We start from the raw sequence: 25,102 nt of genomic DNA on the forward strand, positions 1-25,102 counted from the left end.
AAAAATGAATAAAATATGAATTATTTTGTACACCATTCCAAAAATGTGCCACTAGAACAGTGATTCCCAACCTGCGGGCTGCGGCCCCCTGGTGGACCCCGAGGTATTGCAAGTGGGCTGCCAAATCATTTCCAAAATAGTATGAAATTTGTTTGTGTGTGTGTGTGTGTGTGTGTGTGTGTGTGGGGGGGGGGTAATTATATAAAAATAAAATTATACAGAATAGTATTTTAAATGTTAAAACTCAGTTACGTTTAAAAGGATATTAAAAAGGTTCAAATATTTTTTTCATTATTTTGTTTTGCTTTTTCCTTCAAGTATTAGACATTGACAAGCAAATGAGAGATAGGAACTTTTGTTGTTATCTAGAGGTTCTTGTGTGGACAGCTCCTTGAAAACTGTAACTGAAGGTGTTGTAACATGTTACAGATGCTGTGTTAGCAACTGTGGAGCTTCCAACATGTTTCTCCTGTATTCAGTTCAGTCCTTTATGTTCAATCTTCAATAAAAAAAAAGTGCTCTGAGAATGCATTATATGGCCTCTGTATTTATGGGGCCGGAGGTGGGCTGCGAAAATTTTTGAAACTTAAAAGTGGTCCCTGAGTTGGAAAAGGTTGAGAACCACTGCACTAGAATGATCGCAGGATATGTAATGTTTAACATCTCTGCTGTAAAAAGGTTTCAAACTGGTATTTTGACACAAATTTCAGGTTAAAGAAATATCGCACTTTTATGATTTGAAAATTGCAGCAGGCCATACTGCTATTTAATTTAATTTGCAATTAATTGCCCATGTTTGTGCAGCAATACAACGTAGAATCCGCAACAATAACTGCATTATAATCAACACAAACTTACAGTACATATGGCCGATATTTACAGCTGATAAATCGGGCGTTGGCAGAAATTTTCATTTCTGATGATACGACAATGAACTCTTTAGCTATTATTTGTAGAAAAGTGATATTGCACTGATGATATTGTGTGTGATGCTACAAACATCTTGGAGTAATTCTAGATGTCAGTGAGCTGTGATAGGGATGCACAATATTATCAGTATGATATCAGTAGTTGACCCTGACCGTTCTGGTCAGCCGTCAAGTTTGCTATTCAACGTCTATTCTACAGATTTCAACATAAGACTAATATTTTTAACTAACAGGAGCTGCTCCAAAGTTCAGGAGCGTTTCCTCATGGACTTTTAAGTAGATGAAGAGCAGATAAAGCCAGTGAGTGCATACTTTCCCCACACTACGAGGATATTTCTAAATAACTACCCCAAGACGACAGGTGAAGGTGCTGCGGTCTGGTTTAATTTGATTATAACGCTGATGTACCTTGAGCTTGTGAACTGATTAGCTTACTGCTTAAATGCTTCTAGGTCTATTGGCTAAAGAGTGTCTCAGAGCTCAGACAGGCAGTGGCAGTGAGTGGTGCAGGTGAGAGAACAGTGAGATGTTTGTTTGCTTAAAAACATCCACAATTCAACCCAGGATGTAAAGAATCCTACATAGCATGCTGTCTGGACATTAACCTTGTTATTAAAACCTGGTTATCACTAATGCTTTAATGATTATTATTATAATATGAACAGTATAATAACTGTGGAGGAATTTTATAACTGTCATCATTAATGCTGGTAACTGTCTGATAAACAGACAGAAAGGTGCCTTTATTGAGAAACAAAATGAAATTGCATGTGCCGCTCACAGTGAATCTGCACATGCAACTAAAAAAATCCTAAAAATCTAAACATACACAAATTCAATCACAAAAAATAACAGAACAACAAGACTGAAGTGCTTCATCATGAATATTTATATACAGAATAAGTATGGATTATAAGAGAGCTTTATCATGCCCTGATTCAAGTCAGGTTTTGTCTGGAGAATCTCCGGTCAGACAAACACATTCACCTTTTAAGATAATAGCCTTAGCCATCACTTTCTTCTTTTGCTTTTAGTCCTACTATATGTTATAGACAGCACATGCTAAGAAACTTCCCTGAAATTTCAAAAGACGTTTGCAAAAAAATCAGATCCTGTTGTGTAATTTTGTGGAACTTCTCTTCCTACAGCCTAAGCTGCCTTTTATATAAAAGCATCCACTCTGTAGCTTTGTTTGCCTATCTACTGTCTGCTATTGTCTTTGTTTTGTTGTAACACCAGCATTTCCTCCTGGGATCAACAAAGGATCATCTTTCCTGCCTTACCTTATCTAACCTCCATTCTTTCTCTAACAAACATGCTAGATGAGTTAAATCCTCACTGCTCTGTTAACACTACCTGAAGACTACAGCCATCACACAGGCAAACACCACGGCAGTAGTAGTTAACAGATATAAGCTGAGGAAACCCTCTGATATGTAAACATCACCTTCTGCAGCTAGCATGATGCTAACAGGTGTCAGCGCGGTCTGCCTATCATCTCAGGTGTGTTTAAACGCACCTGGCTGTGTCTACCTAAATGCACGGGTACAGCGATATCCACACTGTGATTCAGCTTCAAGCATTAGTCAAGTACTGTCACATTAAAGCTGAACGGCTGGTTGTGTTCGCTCTGTCTCAGACCCCGTGACTCTCATCAGGGTGAGTGTCCCGTGGATGCTAACATGCTAACTGACAGATAAAAACAGAAATGAGCCAGAGGAGGTGGCTAAGCTAGGTTAGCAAGCACCGACTTGACTCACTGCACTGTTCTGTCACTAAGCCACATATATTTACATCCATTTGGTTTGATTAGATAACATAATCCGCTCATTAAATGACGTCATTAAATTAAAACCGTCAGCGCTTCTGCCCAGCTAACCGTTAACCACATACACCCTAACGGCTAACAGTTAGCATGATGAGGGCAGTGGTGCCACACCTGGACACCGCACTGACGGATACACTGACAGCTACCTGTGCGCGAGCCCACCAACGTGAAATTATAGCAGAGGTGTTTTCCTCACCTGCATCCGATGGAACTCCTCCTCTGACAGAGCCTGCGACATGGCCATGTTTACCTGTGCTGCTAGCTAGCAGGCTAAGCTAGCGGAGGAGACGGAGCGGCTAACAGAGAGGAGACTGGATAGAGACAGAGGGCTCACTCTGACTCTTTTACCGAGGATCAACAATGATGTGCGATGTTCTCAGCCTGTCTGCTGCCCCGCAGTGTTAGTGACCTACTCTGACTGAAGGACTGGGCTTCAGTGTAATTTCAAGGAACTTTACTTATTTTTTTCTTGGCTGAATTTAGAAATATTGGTATAGTTTTTAATTTTTATTTTTGTCTTTAATTGGCCGTCTTGTCATTAATTTAAAGAAAAATTCCAATGCATGATGCATTTCTACGAAGCTCGGGAGGTGACATGAATGTTTTTTCTTATACGCACGCGCAATTTAGTATCTCGTACGTGCGATTTCTCAGTATCTGCACGCGAATGAAACGCGCGCAAGATGCTGAGAAATCGCATGTACTAGATAAAACGCACGCGCGAGATAATAAAACGTACAAATCACACGTGCGAGACATTAAACCGTACGGTGGCCGAGAGGTCTCACACGAATGCAAATTCAAAACGTTTTGCAAAAAGAAAAACACGACGACATTTGAGAAAAATGGCAAAAATGGGTTAAAGTGGCAATAAAAATATGTTATAAGTGGTAAAAGTGGTCAAATAGCGGCAAAATGGGTGACAATAGGCATAAAATGGTCAAAAACTGGGTGAAAAATTGCAAAAATGGGGAGGGAAAAAAGGGAAAAATTGCAAAAAAAGGGTGAGAAGTACAAAAAGATGAGTTACAGGTAGCACAAAATAGTCAAAAAGTGGCAAGAACGTTGCACAAAATGATTGAAGAGAGATTCAAAATGGCCCAAAATCAGCAAATAGTGGCAAAATGTCAAAAAGGTAGCATTTAGTGGCAAAAGGCAGCCAAAGTGGGCAAAAAAATGGCCGGATCATGGAAAAATTGCAAATAGCAAAAATCAGGATAGAAGTGGCAAAAAGGGGTGAAATAGGCATAAAATGGCAAAACTGTTTGTAATTTGGGAAAAATGGGGAGAATAAGTCATTAAAAAGGGCAGAAAGTGGCAAATGGGTGAGAAGTGAAAAAAATGAGTTATAGGTGGGGAAATGGGCAAAAAGGAGCAAAAAATTGCAAATGGCAAAAACTGGACAAAAGTGGTAAAAAAAAATTGGCTAAAAGCGGAAAAAAATGATTAAAAGTGGCAAAAAAGGGGGAAAAATGCACATAAAGGCAATGAAAATATGCAGACTAAAAATAAAGTTTGACAGTTAAAGCCTGCTGTGTGAGTGTGGGAAACAAACTGTTAAAGTGACTTGCAATGGATAATTTCTGAGGTCAAAGTTTCCCTTTTTAAAGGTTCTCTGGGGGAATAATATTTCAAAGTAGAACACAAAAGAGCCACAAATCATCAAGAAAGAGCCTCATTTGGCTCTAGAGCCACACGCTGAATATCACTGGTGTAAAGGGTAAAAGATAAAAGGGGAAAAATTGATGCTGTCTAGTTAAAAAAGTCAAAATTAACTGATTACATGGAAGGCCATGCTGTATGAAGCTTTTTTCTCTGTACAAGTACTCCAAATCAGAGCCTAATCAAGTTACACTTTTTTACTGGGACTGATCAGGATGGAAACCTGGGGTTAAAATGAGCCAATTTTGATTTACGCCATCTTCAAGGTACAAAAAACTGAGACAGAAGTAGAATGAACACTTGAACCTTCATTTCTGGATCTCTTCTATCAAATGAAATTATCAGCATGAATCTATAACAATACTGACCTCACAAAAAGTGCTGCTTCAACCTGGTCAGGTAAGGGGTCATTTGAGCTGAGACAGAGGGTGAGTTGAGCCATCATAGAGTAAACTGAACATCTGAATTTTACGTTTAATTTTACAATGACAGAGTTGCAAACTATGAGATCTGAGATGTCTGATTCTCTTCTGATTAAGGACAAAATCAGGAGGGTAGAGGTTAGCCTTTTTATTCTGCTCTGTGGTCAACTAACCTCGCAAAGCAGATGGATTGTCCAGATTCCATGTCTGTCATCAGGCAGATCCATCTTGCAAATCCCCTATCCAAAACAATTGTGCTAGGTCTGGAAACAGATCTGACCAATCAGCATCAATTGAGAAGAATGAGGCAGCAGTTATGGGTGGGGTTTAGTTATACTGGTAACCAACCAGTGCAGTATAGCTGCAGTTTTATCATAACTGGATCGCATTTCTTTATTAAATAAAAAGCAAAGAACAACGCTGAACGCTTTTCATGACATAAAGTTTTCTTTTTTTGGACTTCTGCTGAATAGCCTCGGCACAACTTCTGTAAAATTCCTCAAGATGACTCAAAATGAGGCCCTGTGGTGTGTGTGGCCTCCACGTGCCTGTATGCACTCCCTACAACGTCTGGGCACGCTCCTGATGAGACGACGGATGCTCTCCTAGGGCAGTGGCTCTCAACGTTGGGGTCGGGACCCCACTGGGGGTCACGAGACATTGAGATGGGGTCTCCAGATGCCTTGAAGAAACTAGGAATATTTTTTAATTTACTCTGTTGCCACTTTACACCAATTTTGCCAGATTTCAGCCCATTGTCGTCATTTTTTTTCCCACCGATTTCGCCAACTGTAACACATTTTTTCCACTTAAAACTCATTACTTGTCAGTTTTTAACCCGTTCCATCACTTTTTTCTGTCTGTTTTTGCCACTTCTAAACCAAATCTCTGCCTGTTGTTGGCTCTGTTGACCCATTATTACCACTATTAACCCCTTTTACCACTTTTTACACCACATTTCACAATTTAATTGCCCATTTTGCCTATTTCTGCCTCAGCTAACCCTTTTTTGCCACCTTATATCAATATATTTAATCCCATTTCACCAAATTTACACCTATTTTTGCCACTTTAATGCCATTTCAGCCACTTTTTGAATCCCCTTTAACCACTTAATACGCCTGTTTTTGCCACCATTTTTGCATTTTTGGTTATTTTTTGCCACTTTAATCCAATTTTTGGCATTTCTAACCCATTTTTGCTACTTTTAAACTCCAATTTCACCACCTCTCCCAGCATTTTTTTGCCATTATTTACTCTTTTTAGTTACTTATAATGTATTTTAATTCTGTTTTAAACAAAAGGATTTACATTTTTAAGAGGGCTACTTACTGCACAAATGAATTCAAAAGATATTTGTTTCTTTTGGGGGTCACGGGCTGAAAAGGTTGAGAACCCCTGTCCAAGGGGATCTCCTCCCAGACCTGGATCAGGGCATCAGTCAGATCTTAGACAGTCTGTGGGGCAACGTGGCGGCAGTGGATGGAATGAGATATGATGTCCCAGGTGCTCGATTGGATTTAGGTCTGAAGAACGAGCAGGCCAGTCCATAGCATCAATGCCTTCGTCATGCAGGGACCGCTGACACCGTATGAGGATGAGCATTGTCACAGGGCCTACTGCACCACGCAGCAATGCTCGAGACCGGCCTGTCCATCTCTGCAAGCAGACTCCTGCCTTGTGGGCATATTTGCCTCTGCCAAGGAGGTTATGTGATCAGCAGGGTTTGTTAGTTTGTTTGTTAGTTAGTTAGTTTGTTGTTAGCAACATAATTCAAAAAGTTACAGATGGATTTTGATGAAATTTTCAGGAAATGTCACAAATGGCATAAGGAAGAACTGATTAGATTTTGGGAGTGATCCGGATCACCATCTGGATCCAGGAATTTTTTTTTTTTTTCAAGATTTGTTTTTGGGCCTTTTCATGCCTTTATTTGATAGAGTAGGGCAGTGGATAGACTCAGAAACAGGGAAGAGAGTGGGGAAAGACATAAAGGGCCACAGGCCAGATTCGAACCCGGGCCACCTGTGTACATGGGTAGTGCCTTAAACCACTCGACCATCTGCGCTACCAATCCAGGAATTTTTTTAAAGGATTCTTTCCTATTGGGCGATAGGGCTAATGGTGGAGGTCTGCGCTGTTACCACTTTACACCAGGAGATGGCAAACATGAGTAACTTCAATGCCAGCAGCATTTTTGGGTGTTTCTATTCAAAGTTTTGGAGTTTATAGAGTTTGAAAGATGCACGCCTGGTCGAGCAGACGAGTCGGAGCGTAACAGAGAGAAAGACAGCCAATTGTAGCAAGAATACTCACAATGCTGGGAGGAATAGAGGAATATTCACCCTCTGCCATGACTTCCAGTTGTATGGTGAGACCATACAACTGAATGCTTCCACCATGACAGTCCACCCGTAGCAAAGCCAATCCTCTGCCTCACCTTGTTTCCACCCCACCGAGAAGGAAGTAATCAGTGAATGCCTTGGTGGGGGGCACATGGATGGCACATGGGGGGCTAATGGCAGAGGTCTGCACTTTTCGAGTGCTTTTCTAGTTCTTTATGCTATTCTATCTCACGCAAAGCACATAAAAGGGATGCAGTTCTTTAAAAAGGATGCATCTTTTGCACCAGAGTTTCATATTCTTACTTTAGCTTAACTTGTCCGTCTCTGCTGCTCAATCCTGTTTATGTGTGTACATCCTGCAGACTCACAGGTCATCACCCACTGTGTGTTTTCTCACTGCATCAACCTCAGTGAAGTAACCGATTGGCAGAACTTAATCTTCTGTTACTTCATTCAGTTTCCCCACACTTCCTGCTTGCTCAGAGAGAGAGAGAGAGAGAGAGGTGTTTGCTGATGTAGTGTTCAATAATTAACCAGCAGGCATAAATATAGAGGCAGAACTCACAGAGGTAAAGAGAGAAGTAAAACAGTGTGAGCGGCTGATTTCAATTTCAGTTGTGTTGGTCAGGCTACAGCCACACACTCACACTCAGTCAGAGGCGTTAGATGTTCTCGGATGTTTGTTGGATGTTATTTGACCCGACATGGAGCTGCTGCCCTCCCTGCTGTCCACCCTGAGGTCTGCTGATCCCAACACCCTGGATCACGAGTACAACGTGAGTGTTCACGGCTGGACACGCTCTCTTTCAGCTCATTTCACACCACAGATTGAAGTTCTTCAGGCTTGAATTGACATGAAGGAGCGATCCTTTCCATTTCAGTTTCAAGATCCACGGTTGTGGCTGTTTAAAGAAGTAATTCACAGAAATACAAATCTTGCGAGACTTTTTGGGGCTTAGAATGAAGTCTTGAGAAACTGCACTGTCACTTTGTGTTGAGGGTTGAGGTTAGCCCTGATGGCGAAACACGTTTGTGTTTATCACACATTTTCTGAATGCACCAACGTCTTTGTGTCACTTTGCTTTATTTCACTTGTTTTTCTGGATTGCTGTCCAGTAGACACGCTTCATGCTTACATGGAAACAAACTAACCCAGCCTGCATGACACCAGGTTGGAGAAGTACTCAGACATTTTACTGAAGTAAAGGGGTGTTATTAGAGAGCTCATGTGTGAGAGATAAAGGGCTTTTTGTTTGATTTGCAGTGAGGTTTATGAGGTACTTGTCAGTGATAAGTACTGTCAGCAGTTAGAGCCACAGTAGATCCTGATCAGTGTGGCCCCTTTGTGGAGGTACTGACCAGTGCCAGTGCAGAAGTAAGGCTTCTCATTGCTGCAGACGAGGACACGTGAAATTTACACCCTTTTAGTTTATAATTCCTCAGAAAACTTGATTAAGTTCTTTTAAACCTGTCTTCTTCGCTGGTTTTGCTATTCTGGTTTGAACTTCTGGCCGTTTGCTCCATATCCATAAGCTCTTAACCTCGCAAAGCAGATGGATACACCCGTTTCCATGTTCCTCTCTGGTGAATCCATCTTAAAAAGCTCCTGTCTGAACCTTTTGGGCCAGTTAAAAAGTGACAGGACCAATCAGCGATGAGGGGCAGTACTTTCAGGCATGGCTCGGCAGCCAGTCCTCAGAGTCTGGGTCGGAAAAGTTCGTCTCTGAATTGTCGTCGCTGTATGCATCAAGCTGGCAAGCAGATGCCTTTTCTCTGATGCACAGGGGAGACCTCGTTGAATTCTTTAGCCTCTTGGCCGGCCGAGGCAGATGAATGAAAGCGCTGATCCCTGGATTCGCTGTTGGTTTCAGTGAGTAACCGATTTCTCAGGCAAAAGTTTAAAGTTTCTTCCAGCGTCCGCCAGCGAAACTGGCCACTTGATCCCTCAGTTTTTAGGAGGCATTTTGTGCCGATACTGAATATTTTAGAAGTTTTAGCTTAGATTACCTCCATCCTGGCGTCGCCACTTCCTGCTCTGATCTCAGCGGCTTTGCTTCACCGTCTCTTGCGTGTTCCGACTACGTATCCCAGAAGCCCCAAAATTACTCACAGGGAGCGTGAGATCACCCCCTTGTGCCAGCCGCCGAAAAACCACTTCAACTTATATATACGTCAATGGCATTCAATGAGTTAAGTCAAAAAATGATTTTCCCTGAACTATGTTCAGTTGTTCTCTGACTACAAGTTCTGTGGAGCTTTCCTGGGGTTTCCTTCACAACTGTATTCATCCTCCATGCACTGTCGAAGTTGTTGAAGTTGTACCTCAGCTCTACAGAATAATTGTGACCTGCCAGTCTTGTTGAGTCAGGGGAGTAAGGCATCAGGAGCGTCCTGGATTCATCCTTTATTGGGTCATATTCAGGCCCAGCATTAAAAGTCAGGTAGGAAGGATGCAATTCAGTCAAAACCTGGCTAAGGTTGTGTAGATCTCACCTTCAGGCTCACAGCATACGAGTTCTTCCAAAGCAGAACGACAGAAATGCTTTCTAACTGTACTGCAGTCAGGATGAGTGTCCTGTTTGTCAGGGATATTCTGCTGTTTCATGATCTGTGGTTTTATATTTAAATAAAATGCAGCCAGTAATCTGATAAGAATATGATTTGAATAAAACATCAAATTCAAAAATACCGTCTGTTATACATGTTATGTCATTCCATGTGTGTTTCTAAACCACTGAAAGTCAGGTCGTTCTAAGCAGACCAGGGGTTTGTCTACATTAAGAACCAGAACTTTGGAGCTTTTCCTCAGTCGGAAAAGGGTGGAATTCCCTCTCCAGGTTGGGGATGAGACCCTGCCCCAAGTGGAGGGGTTTGTCACTAGAAAAAAAACAAAGTGAAGCGTCACCGACAGCGTCTCCTCGTTTCTATTCATAGAAATATAAAACAGAGTTCAGAAAATAAACCTGTGGCTGTAGAAAGGTTAGACATACTGAAATAAACCTGCATGAGATTCTGAAGCTCTTATGTCACATTACGCTCAGTTTACCGCAAACACACTAGGGGTAAGATCTGTGGGTTAAAGTGAACATAACTTTCCCTTTGTTTTAATAAATATAGCACGTATGAGGCGATAACTGTCTGCTATAGATCATCAGGGTGAGGAAGGCAGCTGCTCAGGGCCTCGTGCTCCAACGGGCTCCAAGATACAGTCTGGAGAAAAGTTTGAGGATTGTGCTACTGGAGCAGAAAGTCATCATGCATGTTGATGTAGATGCTTTTAGTAAACGCATGCATCGTAACGCCCCATGCTCCATGACAGGCAGAGAAGCAGGAATCCATGGAAAAGGACTCCGACTAAGTACTGAGGGATAAACGAGCAGAATTTAACAGAATGTCCTCATTGTTGTCTTATAAATCCTCTTTAGGACTGATGTTTGTGATGCTCTGATATTTAGAGATGCTGGATTTTCGATTTCTGTGAGCTTAAGATTCAAACAAAAACAGCCATGGAATATGTGCTGATTACTGAACTGTTGTTGCCTCTTTTTGACACTTCCCTATTTAAGCTGCCTTTTGCAATGAAATGCCACTTTTTCCCATTTTTCCCACCTTTTTCACTTTCCACTCAATTTTTGCCACATTTTAACCATTTTTGCCGCCTGTAATTCCTTTTTTGGTCACTTCTGACCCATTTTTGCCACATTTTCTGTCATTTTTTTACCCATTTTTTACACTTTATCCAGCTATTTGCATTGTTTTTTGCCTCTTTTTGCATTTAATGCCACTTCTCGCCCATTAAGCTGCCTTTTGGAATTAAATGCCATTTTTATTTGTCTATTTCCCCACCTTTTTGCTGCTTTCTGTCGATTTTTCCATCATTTTTGCTGAGTTTTGTCCAATGTAGTCCCTGTTTACTCATTTTTGCCATGTTTGTTGCCACATTTAAACCATTTTTGCCATGTCTAAATCATTTTTTGGTCACTTTTTACCAACTTTGCCACTTTTCTCCCAGTATTTGCTGCTTTTTGGCCATTTTGACACCTTTTTGCTGATTTTTGTCCATTCTATTCACTTTTCAGTCATTTTTTGCCATGTTTTTGCCACATTTTAACCATTTTTGCCATTTGTAACTCCTTTTTTGGTCACTTCTGACCCAATTTTGCCACTTTTTCTCCCATTTTTGCCTCCTTTCTCTCAGTCGTTGCTACTTTATGACCATTTTTGCCACATTTTTTGTCATTGTTCACCCATTTTTGATACTTTTATCCTGCTATTTGCAATTTTTTTTTTTGCCTTTTTTGCCACTTCTCGCCCATATCTATTTTCCCACCTTTTTGCTGCTTTTGCCCATTTTTCCAAAATTTTTGTGGGTTTTTGTCCATTGTAGTCCCTTTTTACTCATTCTTGGAATGTTTTTGCCACATTTTAACCATTCTTGCCACCGGTATCTCATTTTTTGGGTCACTTTTCACCAACTTTTGCCACTTTTTCTCCCAGTGTTTGCTGCTTTTTTGACCATTTTTGCCACCTTTAACATATTTTAATAGGCACCTTTCCCCGCTTAGATCGTGTAAATGTATTTTTCCACAGTTTGGTTCTTAGGTTAAGCAGGGTTGAGTAACCCTGCATTAGACAGAGTGACAGATTTACTCTGAAGAGTCTTAAAGTCTGAGAAGGACAGCTGTGTAAGAACCAGACAGATGTGGCTCTCTGTGAACTAAACTTACATTTAAGCATGCTTGTGTTTGACTTCTGTTCATATAAAAACTATAAAAACATCCTTTCACATGTTTGCCTCTAAATTTAGATCCTGCAGTCTTCATGGCGATGCTCCATGCTTATTTCTGATCACATTATCGTCTCTGTCTGCTCAGTGTCAACTTGCTCTTCTGCATCACTTTTCATTTCCTGTTTCACACCAGGTGTTGAGTTTCAGACGAACAACAGCCTCTCTGTTCTTTTTACAATACACACTCAGGTTTTATCTACGTTTATCAGAACGATCAGAAACATCCAGGGCCAGTTTTAGTCTCAAAGGTGAACTTTGGGTCCGTCTAGGAGGAGCCATCTTATATCGAAGAGGGTAAAAAGACAGAGGAGAAATGCTGTTGTTGATTTTATTTCATCTGCAGGGAGCTAATACAGGCTGTAGCAACACTCTATGGACAAAAGTATTTGTCCACACTTGTTAATTATTTAATCCAGGTGTTTCAGTCAGACCCACAGGTGTGCAAAAACATCTTCTAGCCATGCAGACTCTACAGACATCTGTGATCCTAAACGGGTCATTCTGAAGAACTCAGAGACTTCCAGCGTGCTACGGTGATGATGACACCTTTGCAATAAGACGGTTCATGCAGGATATTCCACAGTCAGCTGTCAGTGATATTATTAGAAAGTGGAAGAGTTTAGGAACAACAGCAGGGTTAGGGTCAACGACCGCTACGGCTCCAAAGCTGCTGATTCCATATGAAGAGTTCTGAACTTCCTCTGGCATTAATGTAAAACTGCAGCAGGAGCTTCATGAATGGGCTTCTATGGCTGAGCAGCTGCATGCAAGCCTCACATCACCAAGTCCAACACCAAGCAACAGATGGAGTGGAGTAAATCACACTGGCACCATTGTTCCAACTGTGAAGTCTAGTGGAGGAGGGATAATGGTATGGGGCTGTTTTTCAGGGTCTGGTCTAGACCCCTTATCTCCAGTGAAGGCTGATCTTAATGCTTCAGCAGACCAAGACATTCTGGACAATGCTATGCTTCCAACTGTGTGGCAACAGTCTGTTCCAACATGCGGCCATGTTTACATGACGCTTTCAGGTGAAAGGTTTTCAAAACATCCCATGTCTCCATGTAGACAGGCAGAACGGCACTTTCTGAAAACACACATGTGCACTACTGTTGCAGTCCTCTTCTGTGCATGAGTAGAGCTTTTGCACGTGCTCGGGCGGGTGCTCTGAGGCAGGAAGGGTCTCTAGTGTCTAGGCCAGAGTTGTCAAACTCAAGGCCCAGGGGCCAAATCTGGTCCGTGGCACAGTCATATCATATCATATCATATTTTTATTATAATTGGCCCACTGGTTTGAGGTCTGCGGATTTCCTCCAATTTAAGAATGTAAAACAATATCCTTGTTCTTTCAAAAAAATAAGGAAGTAAAAATTAAAATAAATAGATTAAAAAGTCAGGAATATGGGAAAATAAATTTCTGTTTCATTTCATATTCTTGATTTTGCATCTCACAGTTATCAGGCAAAGTTATGGTTTTGACTTTTTATTTAATATTTTGACCTTTTCAATTCTCATTTTTGAATTTTTATCGTGTTTTTTACCTTTAGGATCCTCAATTCAAATTGTTTAAGTAATATTTTGACCTTTTAAACTCAAGAGGTTTTTTTAAGTTTTGACATTTTGAGCTCCGTTGACTTTAATTTCATAATTTGGCCTTTTGTATCCTCAATTTAAATTTTTTAGTAATATTTTGACTCGTAAAACTCAAAATTTTACTTTTTGTCTCAACTTTTGACATTTTTAACCAATGACTTTAAAATTTATCTCATATTTTGACCTTTAAAACTCATGATTTTAAATGTTTATCTCATGTTTTGACTGTTATAAATTCAAAATATTAACTTTCTTATAGAATTGCCCTATTTAGAAACATGATTTTGACTTTAAATGCCTTTTGAGAGATTAAGTTTGAATTTTGATCTCAGATTTTGAACCTATAAACTTACCATTTTGACTTGTCAAAATCTCTAAATCATTTATCATCAGTTCTAAGGGTTTTTTCTCCCATAATTCATTGCTGGTGAAAACGAGGTTGACAGTTAATAGTTAAATGTTGACCTTGTTCAGCCCTCAGGTTGGACCTAAATTCAGAATTCAGCCCCTGCTGGGATAAAGTTTGACATCCCTGATCTAGGGTCACATATGGGGATCTACGGGCCTCTTATTTACTGAACTATAAAACCCGCCTTAATCATAGAGAGTGGTGTAAGATGAGTACCTCAGATTTCATGCACTCCTATAATGATTATATCTTGAGGCCCCTTGGAGCACGGGGTGCTGGGCGGTTGCCTTCTTCTAACTGCTGGTGAAAATGTGAGGTGGTATAAACAGAGAGTTTTGAACCACAGGTCTGCTCTCTGCCTGTGCTGTCATCACTCCTGCTTCCTCATTCCTCTCCACATTACTGGTTCATTATTAATCCCCTGCAGCTTCCTTGTCATCGTTCCTGAAATGACTCAGAGCTGAGACACACCTTAAATCCGGTCTCTCATGTTTACCTTTCCTCTGACAGACTCTATCAGACTCGCTCAGCCCTGCAGAGCAAAGCCTGTGGATTCATACAGTCCCTAAAAGGCCCGCTGGTTCCCCCAGTAGTTTGGATTAGAGCATGTTAGCATGAGAATGCTGGCTCCAGTGAGATGATCACTCACTGAGGTTGGTGAGGAATCAGAGCTCTGCAGCGTCAGGTGTTTGCAGCTCATTAACCTTGACTAACTGCATGTGTGGGAGGATTATAAATACTCTGAGGGCAATAGTCCACATGTAGGTGGTTTTCCTCTTTGGTTTATCAAAGTTAATCCTGTATACACACGCTACGTTCTCAAGAACATCATTGTCCACAAAAACACACAGTTACGTGCTGTAAGATCACGCCATGTCAGCAGTACTCCGTCCTTCACTGTGAGGATCTCTCATTATGCCCCCATCCGGCATGTTTGTATGTTTTTCCTCAACTTTTTTTTTAATTTAGTGATTATTTTGGCAGCTTGTGGCATGAATTTTGTTTCTTTTTATTAAAATTTATAAATCCAATGTCTTTTACTCTTAGACTCCACTTATACCTGATGCAATTTGCACCCTTTGGAAACTTCAAAGCAAAAATGTACACGTAAAAAAAACTGCTATTAAATCATCATACATCAGTATTTTATTCTGCTTTTTTCATGAATCACTTAAACAACTTCAGACTTGCATGCACAACATCGGTCGAATGATCTGCAAATGGTGTGAGGATGCTGACTAGACATGAGCAGAAGTGTAAAATATACAAGAATAGAGGCAGACTTAAACAGGTAGATATGCATGCAATGTGCATATGAGATAATTAGGGCTGTCAAAAGTGAAGAGTTAATGGGAATTAATCCATCATCATGATTAATCTGATTAAAAATGTTAATGCTATTAACCCATCTACAGCACAGAATGACTCAAAATCTCTGAAACGTCTCTGGCAACGCATTTCAGCCAGTTTGTCCAAGTAGGGTTACCGTCAAGCATGCCGCCGCACATGCGCAAATGGGCCGTTGATCCGGTAGTGACCAACCGACTCAATATGGGAGACGCTAAAGAGCACGTTGGCCCTCTTGATGGGAAATTTAAGTACACAAAAAAACATAAGACGGAAGACTCGACCAACATAAAGTATTATGCACGTTCTGCAGGAAGGAGTTTTCTTTCACCAAAGCACTTCCAGCTTAAATTACCACAGTAACGCGAAGCATACGTTTGTCAGAGATTGAGTCTGTTTGAATATGTAAAATGAAACGTGATTAATATAGATTAAAAATGAATGATATTTAATCATGATTAATCGAAATTAATCCACAGCAACCTTGTGATTAATCTGATTAAAAATTTTAATCATTTGACAGCACTAGAAATGAGGCATTTTACCACAGTGAGCTTTCTTACAGGATTTGAGATAAAATAAAGCAGTTAGAGAGAGTGCAGGATATTTTACATTAAAGGGATACTTCAAAATTTGGCAAATTCGCCCATAATCCATTCACCAGGCTATGAAATAATAACGTATAATTATGTAACATTACTACACATGAAGCAAATACTCGGAACTATTTTTTGAGTGAACCACTGGGCGGAGTGACACAGTGCAGCAGCCATGTCTGGAGTGTAGTTCTGGCTTTGCATTTAGCTTTAAAACATCTCCGTCTCGTAATGTTCCATGATTATTTCATAGCGTGGTGAATGTGCAGGTCACAACTTGTCCACGAGAGCGTTTTGGAGTTGTTGGGTTGTGTGTTTGATGAGTTTGATGAGGGAAAGCAAAAAATGCCATTTGCTTCCATAGCGTTAGCTGTGCAGCTAGTATATCGGTCCCCCAGATCTAGAAACAGCTTGCACCGACGAACGAACCTATTACTAAGACTATAGGGATTATGGCAATGGGCGAATTTGCCAAAATGTTGAAGTATCCCTTTAAAGAGGGTCAGCTAGCCTCTTAGCTCAGAACTAGACTTCGGTCTCCCTTCATCTGAAGAGATGACACTTAAAGATCTGCAGGGCTGAGTAACTTTTCATGTTGAGTCCACACCAGGTAAATCTGTTAAACTGTGGTTAAATCACCTCTCTAAATTGCAGGGATCATACTCAGCAAACGTTTTCTGATAACTGCTGCGTACAGGTCCCAATGGCTGTCCTCCATGTGGCATTCAGGATCATGTGATTGGAAACCGCCTATGCACATTTTCATGGAGACAAAAGTGACAACATTACACACCATCAGCATTAAATAGATTAGAAATGGGCTCACAGTGACTTTACAAGCCCTAAAGGCAGTTTTCTCTGTCCACGTGTAAAAAAAAAGTATAAATGGAGCTGCTACAGTCCTTCATCCATAAGGGAGTTTTTTTTAAACAATCTGCTCTTTTGGGACCTAAAATGCCATGTGTGCATGCACAATCCCAAAATGCACAGAAAAACCTCAGTTTAAAAAGAAATCCCTGACTCTGTGTGGACTGGGCCTCCATGAGGATGGTGATGGAATCAGAGCAGCGCAGCTTCAGGTGTGTGCAGCTGATGAAAACCAGGGCTGTTTTAGAATTGGCCTGCTGCATACTCCTGCCAAACGCAGAATGCAGTATGTATTGCGCACTGCGTACTGCGTTCAACAGTAGTATGCAGTTTGACTGCCAGTCGGACGTTATTGTGTAGTAGGCTTGGTCTGGTTTAGCTGGTTTCCGGTATACAGAAGTACGTCATACCCTGGTTAATTGCAAACGACGCTACAGTGTTTTCCATCCATTTACGTACAGAAAAGTCTGGGAAGTGTTTTTATTTGATTTTTCTGGTTTTTTATAGCCATTGTTTTTACCTTGGAAACACTTGACAGCACCTTTCCGGCCGTTACGAGCCGCAATAGCAAAACAAAAACAACAGTGACCCTATTACAACTTATTTCACTTTAGTACATGTTTAAAAGGTAAAAATAAAAAGTAATGGCACTTTTTGTAACCGTCAGCCGCTTCAGTGAAAATCCCACCGCTCTCCGCTATTACAAACTCTGACCCGGAGCTTCACATTGTGGGTAACAGTGGGCGAAGCAGACTGGTCCGATGCATACTGTGAAATTTTCCTGAATCAGTACGTCATCCGGGTATTTTTGGCATACTGCAACTTTTGCATTTGTTGCATACTGCATACGACATTTTGGGCAAATCTGTACGCACTGCTAGTATAGTAGGTGAATTTGAAAACGGCCCAGGTGTTGGAAGCCTGATTAGAGAAACAATTCTCATGGCCCACTTATTGAAAAACACGTGCTAAAGTGCCCTCCTGGGTGGCAAAACACACTGCCTCCAACGAAGAATTTCACTATAGTTCCAGCTGCCACATACGGGCACAAAGACTTGAGACTTGATTCATCCCTGCCACCTGCAGCAATGGAGTAGCACTTATGTCCCTGCTTCATCATAGTTTGTTTCTGTTGAGGTGACAAATAAATATTTTTTTGTGTTTTGTTCCCTGTGTGTTTTTATCACAGAGCCCTCTAAGAAAACACACTAAACTCCAGAAGACCATTAGGACCAAGAAATACTATGAAACATTACTGTTGCTATGACTTTTATGTTGGGCCCTTTTTTGATCTATATTGAGCCAGAACTATATCCCACAGAACCAGTCTGGATTATCTGGTGCTAATATGGTGTTAAAATGCACTAGAATACAGGAAATGGCATCTACTTAACTGAAAATGTTCTGGGGGAATCAGCAGGAATAACTTAAATGTAGACAGCAGAAGTTTGAGCTGTGCTTGTGGTGCGTCAATCATTCTCTCTGCAGTTTAGTCAATAAAGGTTTAGATTATTTACAAAGGGACTTGTGTGTTGTAGCTCCTGAGAGCTCTGTTTTACAATCAGCCTCCAGTGTGACTTATCAGCAGCATCATCGCTGATCTGTGAAAGAGGAAGTAGAACGTTTGTGAGTGTTAGAGCAGACAGAATGAGGATGTGATAGAAGACTGCTGAAGTTCTGATGAACACAGGAGAGAAGGTTCCAGCTCAGACCAACATTCTGGTTTTACACTGGAACCACTCCACAGATTTATTCTAAATCAACCTTGTGCCTCTTTAACAGCTTTTCTCCCTCATGTTGTCACATGCTTTCAGCCTATAAAGCTTGTGAGTACTGGTTAAAATAAAATGGCTTAATTCAAGATGACAGGTGAGGAGTGATGATGAGCTGGTTTATACAGCTAGCTATTTACAACACGTTCCACATTATCATGCAAATTGGATTTCAGTGTCATAAACATTCATTTTTTTTGTTTTCCAGTTAAACTCATGGATGGTGTTTTGTCTGAGGGCTCTTTGGATCACTCAAATCAATCTCAGGCACCTGTGATCATTAGTTTTCCAGGTGAGCCCAATTAAAGATAACTACTTAAGAAGGACTTTCCACATTTTTATCAGGATAAAGGCATAATGAGGAAGATTTCTGCCAGACAAATTCATCAGATTAAGACAGCAGATGCTAAAATGCCATTACAAAGCAGCAAACAGGTATTTGAAGCTGCTGGTGCCTCTGGAGTCCCACCAACCTCAAGGTGTAGGATCCTCCAGAGGCTTGCAGTCGTGTATAAACCTACTATTCAGCCCCCCCTAACCAATGCTCACAAGCAGAAACGGTTGCAGTGGGCCCAGAAATACATGAAGACTCATTTTTAAACAGTCTTGTTCACTGATGAGTGCCGTGCAACCCTGGATGGTCCAGATGGAGGAGTAGTGGATGGTTGGTGGATGGTCACCATGTCCCAACAAGGCTGTGACGTCAGCAAGAGGGGGTGGAGTCATGTTTTGGGCCAGAATCATGGGGAGAGAGCTGGTAGGCCCCTTTAGGGTCCCTGAAGGTGTGAAAATGACTTCAGCAAAGTATATAGAGTTTCTGACTGACTGCTTTCTTCCATGGTAAAAAAAAAAAGAAGAACTGTGCCTCCTGTAGAAAAATGATCTTCATTCATTAGGATGAACCATCTCATGCTGCCAAGAATTCCTCTGTGTCATTGGCTGCTATGGGCATAAAAGGAGAGAAACTCATGGTGTGGCCCCCATCCTCCCCTGACCTTTAACCCTACTGAGAACCTTTGGAGCATCCTCAAGCTGAAGATCTATGAGGGTGGGAGGCAGTTCACATCAAAACAGCAGCTCTGAAGGATATTCTGACATCCTGCAAAGAAATTCAAGCAGAAACTCTCCAAAAACTCACAAGTTCAATGGATGCAAAAATAGTGAAGGTGATATCAAAGAAGGGCTCTTATGTTAATGTGGAACTTGGCCTGTTCAGATGTTTTTGATTGAAATAGCTTTGATTTCAGTAAATATGACCTCCTAATGCTGCAGATTCAACACATGACCATTTTCAGTTCTTTACAACCTATAGAATGTGTTTGAACTCTGGTGCATTTTGAGTTTTTGATTTTTGAAAATAAAATATTTATCAGTGGGAGGCTGGTTCACAAAATTTGAATTATGCTCTAGCGGTTTGTGACTTAAAAAAGTCATTTGCATCGACTTTTTAGAAAATCAGAGAAAAATATCATTTGCATAATAATTTGGAACGTGAGAGTTGGCTGTCATTTTTCTTGTTTTGAAGACAAATAAGGCAAAATGGTACCAAATGAAGAGCTGTTGAGAGCTGAAAGACCGCCTCTCATTACTGAGCTGAGTTAAAGGCTCTCATTTATTAACATTCCATTTACAGACAGAGCCTGAAGTTGGCGTACACCACTCCCTACGTGAAGTACAGTGCTGTGCAAAAGTTTTAGGCGTGTAGGGCGCTAAGGATTCATCACAGGGCCTAATGTGACACATACCGGGGCTGGAGGGGAGGTGGCTAGATTCAAGCTTGTCACATGTTGACATACATGTGTGTCACTTGCAGTGGCGTGCACAGACTTTTTCAAGAGCAGGGGCGAAAAGAAAAAAAGGGCACATACAGCGCGTTCTCGCCACTGAAGAGGGCACTAAGTTTCACGTGTTTCGCGTGTGCATGAACCGGCACTTTAGCGTGCATTTTGCCTTCCAAGAGGGCACTTTAGCACGCGTTTTTCAACAATTGGGCCACGGGGGGGCACACCACTGGTCACTTGGCAGCCAAGGTCAAGCTTGATGGTGTTTGTCCGGATCTTTCCACCCCTGGTAATACACCTGGAGACCACTTTGGCTCTTGAGACATCTACAACATTAATTTAAAAGGAGATATTTATTGCTTTGATAAGAGGGGTTATGCTTCAGTGGGCTGCATGGTGGTGGTGGGGTAAGCGCTGTTACCTCACAGCAAGACGGTTCCTGGTTTGCTTCCCAGTCAGGGCCTTTCTGTACGGAGTTTGCATGTTTTCCCTCATGCATGCATGGGTTCTCTCCGGGTACTCCGGCTTCCTCCCACCACCAAAAACATGCTCATCAGGTTAATTGGTGACTCTAAATTGCCCGTAGGTGTGAGTGTGAGCGTGCCTGGTTATCTGTCTCTATGTGTCAGCCCTGCGATTGACTGGCGACCAGCCCAGGGTGTGCCCTTGTGAAAATGGATGGATGGTTATTATTCAGGTAAAAAATGTAAAATATGGTAATCACAGCTTAACTTTACATTGGACCATGGTTTAACAGACTTTATGGGCCCCCAGTCCGGCTGGGTCCCAGAAAGCTCCCCCCTTATGGATGGCCTTGTCTGCACATGACTGTTCTTCAGTGTGCATGGCCACCTTCAGGTACAGTGGGAGTCCCCGGTCTCTGGCTCCTTTATTTTGGGGATCATGGGCTGAAAAGGTTGAGAACCCCTGATCTAAGTAAGGTAGAGTCAGCCTTTTAAACATGGCGACTGCTATTATTAAAATACAAAACTGATTTTCAAAGATCAACATGTTTCACTATGGTCTAAATCGAGCATTTCCCAGCTGCCCCTGAAGGCATCACAGCTCCCTAAAGTGGAATCCTTCCTCATGTAAAGCTCTCAAACTTCTCCCTTTTATTTCTCTTATCTACTTTTATTTTTCATTATCAGCATCCAGCTGTTACACACTCACATTTTAGACCAGTTTCTGCTTTTTTCAACCTTTGTCTTCCTCTTTTTGAACATATTTGTGTTTCTAATTAATGGTTGTTCCTCTTCCCGTGATCATCTCTGTTTCTCTGTGTCTCACTTATTACAATATGATGTAATAAATAAAATAATAAAAGAAAGATAACCTTACTATGTGTGTTTACTACAACAGATGGTGCGTTCACAGACAGCTGATTTTAAAAGAGATCTGGGTCTGACCACCCAAATCGGAGCTCTGAAGGAAAACATCAAGAAGAACAGATACAAAGACATCCTGCCGTGTAAAGAGGACTTCCTCTCTATTCTTGTTCTTAATCTGTTTAAAATTTGTTTTCAGCATCAAATCTGAAAGTGTAAAAAAATCCCTTACCTTTGGTTTGTTTGTAGATGATCAGTCTCGTGTGGTGTTGTCTATGCTGACCTCAGACTCTGACTGTGACTACATCAACGCCAGCTTCATCAAGGTAACTCCTCTTCATCATCCTCCTTATGTAAGGAAAAAATCTGTCCAAACCTACCTGGTCCTGTGTGAAAAAGTCATTGCCCTCCTCGTTAAATCAGATGAGAAACAAAGTCACTGACATCTATCAGTCTGGAAAGGGTTAAAGGGCATTTCTGAGGCTTTGGGGCTCCTGCGAACCACGCTGAGTGCCATTATCCATAAATGGGGAAAACCTGGAACAGTGGTGAACCTTCCCAGGAGTGGCTGGCCTACCAACATGACTCCAAGAGCGCATGGACGACTCATCCAGGAGGTTCCAGAAGAACCCAGAACAACATCTAAAGACCCGCAGTTAAGGTCAGAGTTCATGATTCAACAATTAGAAAGAGACTGGGCAACAATGGCATCATGGGAGAGTTCCAAGGCCAAAACCACTGCTGACCAAAAAGAACACAACGGCTGGTCTCACATTTGACTAAAAACAACCTGATGATCCCCAAGACTTCTGGGAAAATATTCTGAGGACTGACCAGAAAAAGGGGAACTTTCTGGAGCCCTAACCCTCACTCCTTAACAGTTCCAACCACTTTTTTAGAAGTTACCAACTATGACCAACTTCAAAAGATGATATAGTCAAAGGATGACATCATCTTCAGATGATGATAAATTCAAAGGATGATGTCACCCTCATAGGATGACATCGTCATAGGATATCATCTTCAAAGGATGACATCATCTTCAAAGGATGACATCATCTTCAAATGATGACATCTTCAAAGGATGACATCTTCAAAGGATGACATCATCTTCAAAGGATGACATTATATTCAAAGGATGACCTCATCTTCAAAGGATGACATCTTCAAAGGATGACATCATCTTCAGATGATGATATTCCCTTCTTCCTGTTTGCACTCAGACCAGTCTAGGCCCCCATCTGCCATTCCAGTCCAACCAGTACCCTACAAGATTAGGTAAATGGTACATCAGTGTCCTTTAAAAGCATGTTTATAACAAAATGAGGGAGAAAAGCTGTTAAACTAACACAGCATTTCATCAAAAGAACATCAGACCAACAGTCAAACATGGTGGTGGTAGTGTGGTGGTCTGGACCAGGACCTGGACTTCTAGAACCGTGAATCCTGCTCTCTGCCAGAAAATCCTGAAGGAGAATATCTGGCCATCAGTTCATGACCTCAAGCTCAAGCTCAAGCTCACTTGGGTTGTGGAGCAGGACCATGATCCCAAACACACCAGCAAGTCCGCCTCTGAATGAACAAAAAACTAAAAGAAGGTTCTGGAGTGGTCTAGTCAAAGTCTGGACTAAGATCTTATTGAGATGCTGTGGCATGGCCTTAAACAGGGCGTTCATGATGGTCAACCCTCCAGAGAGAATGAAATAAACCAGTCTGTAAGGTCTCTGTGTTTTTAATGAGACTTCTGAAGAAGGAGTTATAACTCTGGAGCATTATACTGCAGAAACCCCACAGACTTCCTCCCTCTTCTGCTCTGATTGTTGTTGTAATGACTGTGTTTGTCCTGCAGGGGGCGTCATCAGACTGCAGGTACATCGCTGCTCAGGCTCCTCTCAGCTCCACTGTGAGCGACTTCTGGAGGCTGATCTGGCAGAACAACGTCAAGGTTCCACACACGACAGAAACAAACAAAAACAAACAACGGAGAAAAAAAACTAGTGTTAAAGTGTTAAAAGTGGGCAAAAGTGATGAAAATGGGTTGAAGGGGATAAAAATGCTCAAGTAGTCAGTAAGTGGCAAAAGTGGATTAAAGTGGCAAAAGAGGGGTGCAAAAGGGAAAAATGTCGCTAAAATGGGTTAAAATTGGCAACAATTCCCAAAAGAGTGTCAAAGTTGAAAAGAGTGGTGAAGATGGACTTATAGTGGAAGAAAAATAGACTCACTGTGTGTTCACTGTGTAGGAAACTTTGCACCAATGACCACCAAGCAGCAGATCTAGTTAAATTAAATCAGACATTTTCTTTGTTTTTCTTTGAACATAGTTTATTTGTTCATTATAAAGTTAAGATTTAATAAAAACCCAGCACTGTTTCTTCCATCAGCGGGCTCAGACTAATCTCTGTCTGTTTTCCAGGTGATAGTCATGGCCTGCAGAGAGGTAGAGATGGGAAAGGTAAGACCAGCCATGATTATTTTCACTCATTATTATAAATAGCAGCTCTCCTCTCACTAAGTTTACTAAAGTCAAAGCTGCAAAGAGAATAAAATGTTAAATTCAAGTTTAAAATGTCAAAAATAAAAGGACAGATTCAGGTTGACTTGAATTTTTTTTAATGTTATGATTAAACCATCCTTACTGTCTAACCGTTTACTCATAGGTTAAGAAACAGTTTTATTTGTGTCGTAATTTATAGAAAAAAATAAGCCTAATTCTGTTTTATCTCATTTATTTTACCTTATTTATGACATTTACAGCAATTTACATTTATCGACCAAAGTGTAGCTGATTTATTTCATAGAGATGAATCCTAATTTTTACCAAAATTTTAAATCTAATAGAACATTTTGACTGAACATTATTTTGGGGGTTTATTTCTATGTCTTAAGTTAATGCCCCCTCAAGGTTTTCTGTATTTTATCTTTATGTTCTGACTTTTCTGGTAAGAATGTTTGATGCACTCCTGATCTACTGTAGAAATTTCTCATGACTGTATTTGTAATCTTGGTCAAAGCCATGTTTTATGGCTCATGTGCACACGAATGTAATATAAACTGTGTTTGACTGTGCAGAAAAAGTGTGAGTGTTACTGGGCTGCAGATCAAAACTCGGCGTCTTTTGGACCGTTCACCATCTACAATGTAAGAAAACACACATGCATTTAAGAATCATACTAACAATAAACCGATATATTTTGAATTTAAAACCTTTCAACCAAATCCAAATCCTCTGGTGTGTTTTAAACTTGTAGTTCTGTGGTTCTCCAGCAGGGGGAGTCTCATCCTAATGAAGACCTGGTGATGAGAAACCTGACAGTCACCTACCAGCAGGTTAGTAACCCAGCAAAGCAGATGGAGTGTAATCCTAGGGGACTGTAGTATTAAGCAGTGGTTTTCAACCTTTTTCCACCCAAGGCACACCCAAGGTTAAGCCAAAA

At 41.1% G+C, this 25,102-nt stretch overlaps 2 protein-coding genes across 6 annotated transcripts in view; one reads left to right on the top strand and one right to left on the bottom strand.

Moving 5' to 3' along the window:
- Positions 1-3,111, bottom strand: part of gripap1 (GRIP1 associated protein 1) — a 71,003-nt gene extending 67,892 nt beyond the window's left edge. For 3 of the 5 annotated variants that reach the window (XM_041798869.1, XM_041798870.1, XM_041798868.1), the window contains exon 1: positions 2,954-3,111. In XM_041798869.1, the coding sequence (XP_041654803.1) occupies positions 2,954-3,001 (48 nt within the window). In that variant the 5' untranslated portion in view covers positions 3,002-3,111. The remainder of the gene's footprint in view (positions 1-2,953) is intronic. The other 2 variants (XM_041798871.1, XM_041798872.1) reach the window with 2 other exon arrangements.
- A 4,623-nt stretch (positions 3,112-7,734) lies between these two features.
- The window catches only part of ptpn18 (protein tyrosine phosphatase non-receptor type 18), a gene marked incomplete at its 3' end in the record, with an annotated part of 43,684 nt that continues 26,316 nt past the window's right edge, over positions 7,735-25,102 (top strand). The window contains exons 1-7 of the mRNA XM_041799064.1: positions 7,735-7,962; positions 21,703-21,811; positions 21,918-21,994; positions 23,518-23,613; positions 24,082-24,120; positions 24,738-24,806; positions 24,933-24,995. Of these exons, the coding sequence (XP_041654998.1) occupies positions 7,891-7,962; positions 21,703-21,811; positions 21,918-21,994; positions 23,518-23,613; positions 24,082-24,120; positions 24,738-24,806; positions 24,933-24,995 (525 nt within the window). The remainder of the gene's footprint in view (positions 7,963-21,702; positions 21,812-21,917; positions 21,995-23,517; positions 23,614-24,081; positions 24,121-24,737; positions 24,807-24,932; positions 24,996-25,102) is intronic.

This window comes from Cheilinus undulatus, linkage group 11 (assembly GCF_018320785.1).
Source record: "Cheilinus undulatus linkage group 11, ASM1832078v1, whole genome shotgun sequence".
Classification (NCBI taxonomy): domain Eukaryota; kingdom Metazoa; phylum Chordata; class Actinopteri; order Labriformes; family Labridae; genus Cheilinus; species Cheilinus undulatus.